General features: G+C 37.6%; 2 protein-coding genes across 3 annotated transcripts in view; one reads left to right on the forward strand and one right to left on the reverse strand.

Annotated features, from left to right (window-relative positions):
- Positions 1–3,498, reverse strand: part of LOC106520401 (cell death-inducing p53-target protein 1 homolog) — a 6,049-nt gene extending 2,551 nt beyond the window's left edge. The window contains exons 1-2 of one of the 2 annotated variants that reach the window (XM_014012488.1): positions 3,430–3,498; positions 225–360 (exon numbers count right to left, since the gene is read on the reverse strand). In XM_014012488.1, the coding sequence (XP_013867942.1) occupies positions 225–345 (121 nt within the window). In that variant the 5' untranslated portion in view covers positions 346–360; positions 3,430–3,498. Of the gene's footprint in view, positions 1–224; positions 361–3,369 lie in introns of both variants that reach the window. The other variant, XM_014012487.1, reaches the window with a different exon arrangement.
- A 3,231-nt stretch (positions 3,499–6,729) lies between these two features.
- Positions 6,730–8,604, forward strand: LOC106520402 (myeloid-associated differentiation marker homolog). Its single transcript, XM_014012489.1, has 2 exons — positions 6,730–7,191; positions 7,905–8,604. Exons 1-2 carry the CDS (start codon positions 6,898–6,900, stop codon positions 8,487–8,489), a joined length of 879 nt encoding a protein of 292 aa, XP_013867943.1. The 5' UTR covers positions 6,730–6,897; the 3' UTR covers positions 8,490–8,604.
- Positions 8,605–10,043: the final 1,439 nt, after the last annotated feature.

Here is a 10,043-nt window from a genome sequence, read left to right on the forward strand (position 1 = left end):
CACACACACACACACACACACACACACACACACACACACACACACACACACACACACAAAGTAAAACATTTCAGAAAATACAAGTACTGTAAATATATATGTATATATTCTTGGACTGAATTGTCCATTTTTAAATTCTTTAATGCTACATGTACAAACATATWAGCACTGCATAATTAAAGTATTTGTAAAATCAGAAGTATGTATCAGTAGAGACCACAGACCTCCCTGGTATCCACCCGGAGGAGGAACCTGAGGGTACATCCCGGGCTGTGGTGGTCCGCCACCTCCATAGTTCATGGGGGGGCCGGGGTAGGGGGGAGCAGATTCCTGTCCCTTTTCCATCTTCAGAAATCCTATCTGAAAAAGAATAAACATAAAACCGTTTTCAAAGTTAACTTTTTATTTAACAGTCACAAACTAAAAAAATCTGGTTTCTTGAACTGGTTGGTTTGAATTAGTTGCAGGACGTGAGAAGCTGACATGTGCAGCCTGACCATAGTGGCGGAAACAAATTTTTTTTACAGGAACAATGTATTTTCAACCTCAAYATTTAACAACTTTTTTTAACCACAATTTTTATTATTATTTTAATTTTTTATTGAGAAAGCTTCCCTGATGGGGAATGAAATGTGTAACTGTAGGTCGACTTTAAGCTCTATAAATGTGGAACAGATACCCTGCAGTTAGCAAAAACAGAAAGTTTCAAAGAAAGAGGATTGGGTAAGAAGACGAATGGGAGTCCAAATGACCTGTCATGGACCCATAGAGGAAATGTAGAGTTCTCAGTAGCAAGCATTGTTTTAAACTGTAGTAGGAAAATGGCCCACCAATATTTATACCCCACACCAAGAAAATGCAAACACGGTGCGAAATTCAAATGTTCTTAAAAAAAAAAAACAACTGAACTGCTGTTCTGTGGCTGAAAGAGTTTGGCTTCAAGACAACAGTGCTCTTAAACATTTTAACCAAATATACAGAGACAAAACACTAAATGAACCAGACAAGACATATTTTTATCTGCGGAGGGWGTATGTGTCTTACCTTCCACCTTTGGTTCAAAGGTGGTTTAATCAGTGCTGACGTTTTACATTTTATTATCTTCTGTCTTGCTGGCCTGTTCTCTTACAATAGATCACTGAAAATTTTATCAGTATTTTTTTTTTACTATCGGCACTCCTATTTTCAAATACCTCTCATAAAAGCCTTTGAAGGASGCCTGTGATACATTAATGAAACATCTACAGTATCAGTATACAAAGATTGGTCCAACAGAGTTAAATTAAATGAATCAAAATGAAAAATCAAAGCAGCTGATGCAGGTTTATTTATTTTTTGATGGACCGATGACTTGTCCAGGGTGTACTCCGCCTCTCACCCAATGGCCGCTATATGATCTTGAATGAGTGAGTAATGGATGGATGGATGGATGGATGGATGGATGGATGGATGGATGGATGGATGGATGGATGGATGGAGTGGTTGAGGGGTTGTGCTAATTGTATAGCAGGGCTATTCAACTGGTGGCCCGCGGGCCACATCCTGCCCGCAAGTGACCAAAGTTTGGCCCGCCAATTGGTTCATTCATCTCTTAAGCCCAAATCCCCAGGTTTCTACTTTGATTACTCTAAGTTCTTTCAGTTGAACATAGACATGTTTGGTATCTGCAGAAACGTCAGAATCTTGGATATAAGCTGGTAAAAACCATTTCTATAAACACTCAAGACAATTAAAACTACAAACAGTTGAAGATAAAATGATGAAAGTGAAAATAAAATTGGTTTAAAAATTTGGCAAGTCAGAGATGTCAAAACACTATTTGTGTCTAATAGGAGACGTGATGTGTTCTTTTTGTTTTTGATAATGTGTAATTGTCACTACTGTTAGGGTTCTGTATGTTTTATTCATGATTAAATGCAGCAAAATAAACTAATTCAAAGGTAACATATAATAACTTTAATTGCTGGATGTTCGGCCCCTCAGCTGTTGACCGGCAGTAACTGTGGCCCCCGGAGCAGTTTAGTTGAATAGCCCTGTTGTATAGTTTGACCAATTAGACCCAATTTCTTAAATTTATGTTTTTCACATAAATGGTTTTGCATTTTGATCAGATGTATTAATTCTTAGTAGAGTTTGCAGATGGATGTACCTCCTCTTGGAATAAACTATTGATTTACTTTCTTCACTTTTAAAACTTACAGGTTTTTAATGAACTGAGGTCAGAATGTTTGCTTTTTAAAACTACTCTGAAACCAGTTTTAATGGGCTATTTGTGAGTCTGTTGTGTTGAGAGGCCGGGCTGTCAATGTTCCATCTGATGAGGTTATGCTGAGGAAGTACGAGTTTCTTCTCCATGCTAATGAATTATTTAATTGATTTTACGCCATTAATGGAAGCAAAGCAGCCTCGCAGCACGCAGTTGCCAGAGGGCCTGTGTGTTCATACTTCCTGCGATAATCATCCACATCATCTTCCTCTCAAAGGATGTTTGGGCAATTTAGAGCTTCCCCGTGTCTCTGGGAAATAAAGACCACTCCTCTGCATCACTTTCAGCTCAGAAACATTGTCTTAATTGCTGAATGTTTACAACAGAGATTCCTAAATTGTGTGACTCTAAGATGTGCTTTCTTGTCTTTGAGCCAGTGGAGTTGTCATTTCCAGCTTGATTGCTTTCTGTTAAACAGTAACTTTATTTAAACCCAGAAACAAAAAGAAACGTCAATTGAATCACCAAGCAGGATGTTGCACAAGAGATCATGGATAGTTGAAATATCTTCTGAAACAGTTTTGAATAAAATTTGAGGGAGTTTATGTTTTCCCTTTTGAATAAAATCAATTGTTTTTCGAAATCTAAACTGTTAAGAGCTAAAATATGAACACGAGGAAGCACAAAGTGGCATAAAATGGAAAAACACATAAAGCAATTTGCTGTTGAAATAGGGAAGCAACTTCTTCTGTCATTTATTTACTCACTGGGAGAGGCCCTGTTCTATGGATTATGTAAAAGAACTTTACTTAGCTGAATCAACAGCAGAACATCGAGGCTAACTTAAACCACAAAGTGTACTCATTAGTTTTGACAATGGCAAACAGGTCCATATAGTCCCTACAAGTCCTTTTGTGTTTGGCTGTAAATTCATTTAGAATCAATTAGAGTACCATGAGCCACACGAAGAAGTAACCTCTTTCACTGGACCATTGTACCCCTGCCTCACTCTCAGTCGCTCAGAAACTGTGGCTTGTAAATCTATGATGGGTATGACTCTTTTATAATATCAATATAGCACATAAATATTACATGAACACATTTTATTCAACACTTATAGCTAATAACTGTGTCATGATAAATATAAAATCTGTCAAACTTACCAGTGACTCCCTCACAACAGTGGTAACTGMAAAAGTTGAGAATAAAGCAGCTTTTCTTACTTGATCTTCCCGATTCTGAGCGTTAAAACCCCAGCTGAGTATGACGCAGGCAAAACTGAGAGAGAATGGGTCACATTTCCCTTTAGCTGAACAGATTGGATTTTACTGACTTACTGATTGGTTCTGCCCCCTTCCCATTGTCTCCTCCCATGTCCATCCCTTGGGACAGAAGCAGAACCATTACAGTATGTTTAAATTATAACGGAGACAGCAATAAGACAAATAGATGGTAAAGACAAAAAAAAAATAAGTAAAAGTGGGGGAAGCTGAGAGAGTGAGAGTGGTGATTGTATAGTTAAATGAGGAAATGTGATGGCTTGGACCTTTGTGTTCTGCAGAAAGGAGTGTAGCTGTCATAGGTGTCACTGTCAGTTGTGATAAATATACTTTAGCTTCCGTTTGAATAAGGTCATTTCCTCAGTTTCGTGCATTGCTTCTCACAATGTGGTTGTGAGTGACTGAGCTTGACATGTGACTCTGACACAGTAAACCAGAAAAAAAATCACAAGACATCAGGAACATTTCCCAGCACTTCTGATGATTTTAAATGCAGAGCATGAGCATCAATATATGACAGCAAAATCGCCTAAAAATGTCATAAAAAACAGATTTTTTTTTTTTTTACATTTATTACCAGCATGTGCCGTTGCTCTGATTTCTTTGTACATGATCATATTCCCATCAGTGTTTTCCACTTAGGGATGTCTGTTTTACTCCACCAAGCCTTAATATGTTTGCTTTACCTTATTGGATTTCCTAATCTGCAGTGACTTGTCTTGTTCTGTAAATAAATTTACTTTATGGTCTATTATCTACCTATGTCCTCAGTGAGAAAAACAAGAGGAAGTGGTGAAACAGCAATGTTGCAGTCCACGGAAAGCAGTACTTTACCTGGTAAGCCGGAGCGATTCAAGTATCTGATATTTAGGGTTAGCCCCCAGCAGGGCCCAAGGAAAGATTATCATTTTCTAAATCTCACAGCTCCYCTAACCACTCCACCACAGCCACCCAGCTGAGTTAAACTGAACTTTATCTGAAAGTCAGACTTAGAAATTGCATTACYCTTATTTTAATCTGAATGTTATGTGGCTGTGAACTTTTTTCTCTTTCAAAAAGAAWGTTTGTCTATCTGTGGAAAAGTAGATATTACTGGTCAAGTTTTTGCTGTTTCATGTCACAGTTTATGAGATGGGCCTATCATAGTTACAGTTTCTATTCACAAKCAAAGAAACATAACCTAATTTAAATATATAAGGCAGGGGTGCCCAAACATTTTCCCTGAGAGTGCCAAAATTAAAAAAACATTTTCCCTGAGAGGTTCAAAATTAAAATCCATCTGAGGGTCATGGGCCAAATGTAATAATACAGTATAAGAAATGAAAATGTTTAAGTAAATTTGTTTTATTTTTTATGATTAAGCTAGCAGCCAGTGTGGTTGCCCACATTCTTTAGTTGTTTTTTTTTTTCAGCCCATGGACATGGAGAAAATTCAACGTATGCTCAGGCAGCAAAGGCTCATGGGACTTTTCATAATTTAAAATTTGAGTATATGTGGTCTTCTAAGGTGTGCAAATCTATATATGGGCTTAAATCTAATCTAAATGTCTTGAAGTTACTTGTATTTTATATTTAATCTTAATATAATTAAAATCTAACCAGGACAACTGCTGGTGGGCCAAATCAAATGGCTCGGCGGGCCAGTTTTGGCCCGTGGACCCCACTTTGKGCACCTCTGATATAAGGGATGGCTTCAGCTTAAACCAACACTCGGCTACATGGAAAACACAATATTCCTAAAAGTAAAAACATGGTTTCCTTCTAATATAGCAGTCTTATACAATTTATGTGACAGTGTTCCACCTAGGCTGCTGAAGGAGGTTTTTAATTCTGTAGGTCCATGGATTTTGAATGCATCACTGATATATATATATATATATATATATATATATATATATATAATGTGAAATTTTGCTAATTTATTTCTAAATACTGTAGCTGTATTCCGCTAGAGAAGTGGGTTTTTTTTTTCTCTTTATAAACCTATTTCAACATCAACCTAAAGAGGGTGCTAAAGTACTGATGAAACCATGCAACAACCAGACTAAAGACAACAGAGAACGTTTTTGTTTGTTTGTTTTCTATCAAAACAGAGGAGGAACACGTCAACAGAGATTTTGTCATTTATAGATGTAATTGATAATGATGCATCCTCTTTTTGAGATACTTAAAACCTGTTAGACGTTGAATACTTTCAAGGTTTGATCTTCTCATCAAACAAAGAATATAGTCTGAAACTCTGGTAGTGGGCAATATGCATTCTTTCAAGGAAGGCTAGACTATTCAATTAATCATGCTTTCACATCTAAATAAGGATTTTTTTTTGTTGTTCTTTAAACTACTTCACATTCACAAACACCCGTGTCATTGTGCAACTAAGCCATGAGGAGCAGCAGATAAGCATGGCCCAAACCGTTTGTTATAAAAATGGTGTTCACATGAGTAATTGTCATGTGAACAGGGGGAAGTTGAAGAAATTTATTAGTCATGTTAGAAACTGATTTTAAAAGCACTGCACCATTTCCATAGTTTTCCTTTTTAAGTATTGACTTTTATAATCCATTGTTTGACAATTGTTATGTCTTGATTAAAATAGTTTAGTTACATGCCTGAAACACCATGGCAACAACACATCGATTAGCCGTTAATAAACATGAGGAAAGGATGTCTGTTCGAGTGTCTGCGATTCAGCCTTATGCATGCAGTGGGTGTACCAGGCACTGAAGATACATGTATTGATAGACCGGAACTTCYGGTTTTCATTCAGCGCTGGTTTCATGCCTGAACAGACAGCATTAAACCACCATTCACTCCAGTCACTGGTGTTGTATGGTTATCTTCTCTTCACATTTTAATCTATTTAACATTCATGTGGTTTCGTCACGATTTCAGTTAACGAACACTAAATTTTCTTACAATGGGGCATTGCTTTTATTATTTTTTTATATTTTAAAATGTTTGTCTTCTTTGCTTTTGTTAAACACAAACATATACTATGCCTCAAAGTGTTTTACTCTAAGGTGCACGCTCCTTTCAACTTTTGAGAATCATCTACAAATTTTAACTAGTTACAAGTTGCATAGCAAGTATGTTAGGAGCTCTGAGGCAAGTTAAATCCTCTGTGTTAAGGCTGTAAAAACAAATTAAATTACTGAATGGYCATTTCTGACAAGTAAATGATAATGATTGACAGCTTTCACGTGTTCTACAACAGCTTCTGCCTCATTAAGAGCAGCCCTTCAYATTATTCTTCTGTGAGCCTGCGTAGTCAAGTTTTGCTCACAGATMATTTAAAAAAGAAAGTGCAAAAGTGTGGCATTAAGAGTGGGACCAGATAGAGTGAAAYTTAAAGCTGACTTGCACTTTCAGAGAACTCAGGCCAAAAGGAAAAAAAATCACAAATTATTTGCCATGGATCAAACTGACCAGAGGACCTCAACCTACATGGTTTGCCTGGAGGTGCTGGAAAAGCCAGTGAACATTGTGAGGATTCTGGAGGTCCTCTTCTCATGTGTCACTTTCAGYTTGGTGGCATCGGTGGGCTACACCACGGACTCCTTTTGGACGTGGTGCATGTTCTCCTGGTGCTTCTGCTTCTGCGTCACCATCCTCATCCTCATCCTGGAATTCACCGGCCTCGCCCCAAAGCTGCCCCTCTCCTGGTTCGACTTCACCGCCGCCTTTTCTATGTTTGCTACCCTGATGGTACATAACTTTTTATTTATTTTATTTTATTTTTTTGCTTTAGTCTTACATTTACTTATTCAGAAATACCTGAGGCTTTATGTTTGTTTGTTAAAAGCTACTGTTACACGCGAGCTGTGGTCTTGTGATCTTGAGGCAGCAGGTTTGAGCCCAGGTACAGGAGAAGATCGAGTGTAAAACAAATATTTTAGGCAAGTTTGTTCTCTGTGGTGAGAACAAACTTTTTTGTGTGACTAATTTTGCATCTCAGGACCCCTGCAGAAGAGAGCAGCTGAAAACAAAACATAAAAAAATAAAAACAAAAAAGGAATAACTCAAAACCTGTATGTAATATATATTTTCTGTGAACACCTAAACTAAATTGAAGAGATACTTTAGATCTTTTGAAATATAGTTTTGAGGAAAGAGGAGCTTGAATCTTTCAAGGAAAGATTGTAAAAAGTTAATGTTTTACTTTTTGTAGGTATTTTAATGGCTTAAGGTCAAATTTTAATTGTCTCAATGAAACTCACTGCAAATAATCTGATCTGTTGCTTCAGTAGGATTAAGGTGGATCTTGGATCGTTATTTCTGTTGTTTTTGTTCTTGTTATAGATCAATCAATAATCTGTCATTTGAAAGGACTGCACAAGCAACCAGATCAAATTAACTGGCAAGAAAACATTCAAGAAGTATTTCTCAGTCATTTTAACTCTTTTTTTTTTTTCATGCAGATAAGTGCGTCATCCTTCATCTACAGCCTCTACTTCGCTTGTTTGATCTGCGGCAGAGAGATTGCTGCCTGCATTTTCTCCTATCTGACCTTMATCCTTTATTCAAGAGAGGTTAAAATGATTCGAACATCATCTGAGATCAGTGGATTTCTTTCAWCTGTTCCAGGTCTGCTCAAAGTCCTTGAGACCTTTGGAGCCTGCGTCATCTTCATCTGTCTGAGCTACATTTACACCTGGGTGAAACTATACCCAGGGCTGCAGTGGTGTGTTGCTGTATATTCAGTTTGCTTTATTATTTCTTTCCTTGTCATTATTTTAGCCATCGGACGGTTGTTGACTATCTTCCCWGTACCTATTCAAAAAATCCTGACTGTCTGCAATGTGGTGGCAGTGCTGATGTACATCACAGCTGTGATCATCTGGCCTATGTACAGCTTCAAAAACAATCCCAGTCCATGTTCAGGCGTTTACTGTCCATGGGATTTGTTGGTTACTATTACTTTCATGACCAGTTTCAACCTGTTTGTTTACATTGTAGACATGATTTGTTCCTTCAGGTTGGTTTTTATCACTGTGGAATCATAAACATGTCCTGTTCAATGCTTTTTTTAATTGTAAGTCATTCAACAAAAGCACATTTCCTTTTCCTTTCTTTACTTGACTTCAATCTAGGAATGCATCTACAATTCAGTTTAACAGAAATGGCCTTTTTWAGCTTGACTAGTGATTGACAAATGAAGCACTTAAGTATGTTATTTTTTTCTGCAGTCCCTAAATGCACCACAACTAGGYACCCAACTTATGCTAACAATAGCACAACACTGCAAGTTATCATCTTCCTATGTTAATCACTCAATAAAAATGTCTTTATGTTAAAGTTTTGATTAGGGCTTTTTTGTGTGTTTCCTTAAAAAAATTCCAGAAAATGTGAAATGAAAACCATAACCTTTTATTCTGCATACYTTCTTAAAGGGGACCTAATATGCAAAAGTCACTTCTTTCAGGTTTTTGTTTTTACTTACATTTGGGTCAGTACTGCTTCTAAAAACAGTCCAAGCACCAAAAGAATGCACTCAGGAGTAYTTTTACTATAAGTAAATGTATTTTTCTGTGTCTTGAAATGACCTGTTTTCAAACACCGCTACTTGTGATGTCACAAGTCACACTCCAGTATGGGCACAATCTTTAGTCATATACATTTTGTACTCGTACCCCAACCTCAGCCTAGCCCGTCTCCAGGTAACCCAAGTAGAGACTCCACCCACTTCTTCACAGGACGGTTCTATGTTTTAGAACAGTCATGGAGAACAGAGATGTGGGGCTTGATTTGATTTTTATTCAATTATATTTCTATTTTTGATGGCAAGGTTCTAGCGATATTAACAAAAGAAAATTGTAGTTTGTGTAAATAATTTCACCATGGCACCCGCTTCAGAAGTTATCATCCAATAAATGGACGTTATTTGCCGTCATCAGTCCCACAGAATGGCTTCAGACTGTCAGCTGGTTAGTATGAGGCATAAAGCCACTAAGGTTTTTTATGCAATCTGGTTAATATGAGATATAAAACCACTAAGGCTCATTTTAGAGAAAATGACCTGGGTTACAGTTAGGGTTAGGACTCCGGCGGTAGCAGATTGTTGCATTCCTATGTATATGGCACTGGTAACCCACTAGGGGGCACTGTCGAGACAGTCWGAAACCATTCTATGGGACAGATAACCTCCTCGACGGCACAGTCGTGACTGTCGGAAGACATTCTATGGGACTGATAACCGCTAATAACGTCCATTTAATGGACTGATAACATCCGAACTGGCTGACCATGGACTACTTTGGAAAAACAGTACTTTCTACTGAAAGGAAACATCTGGTGGAGGGCGGAGTTAACGTAAACAAAAGGTTGGGAGGGGGTTTTCATAGCAACTTAAGCAAAACAGCACATTCTGAAGAGAGCTAAAGAACAGCCAGAACTGAAAAGGTGAAATTTCATTATCTGAGATTAATTTTGTGAATTAAATCAAATGAACATGTTTTGTATAGCCCACAGATGGATCCTAACTTGTTCTAGGAACCCCATATTAGGGGTGAATTCACACCAGGAAAGTCCTTTGGTCCACTTGTTTGGTCCGGACCAAA

Source organism: Austrofundulus limnaeus, unplaced genomic scaffold (genome assembly GCF_001266775.1).
Source record: "Austrofundulus limnaeus strain Quisiro unplaced genomic scaffold, Austrofundulus_limnaeus-1.0 Scaffold91, whole genome shotgun sequence".
In the NCBI taxonomy this organism is placed as follows: Eukaryota; Metazoa; Chordata; class Actinopteri; order Cyprinodontiformes; family Rivulidae; genus Austrofundulus; species Austrofundulus limnaeus.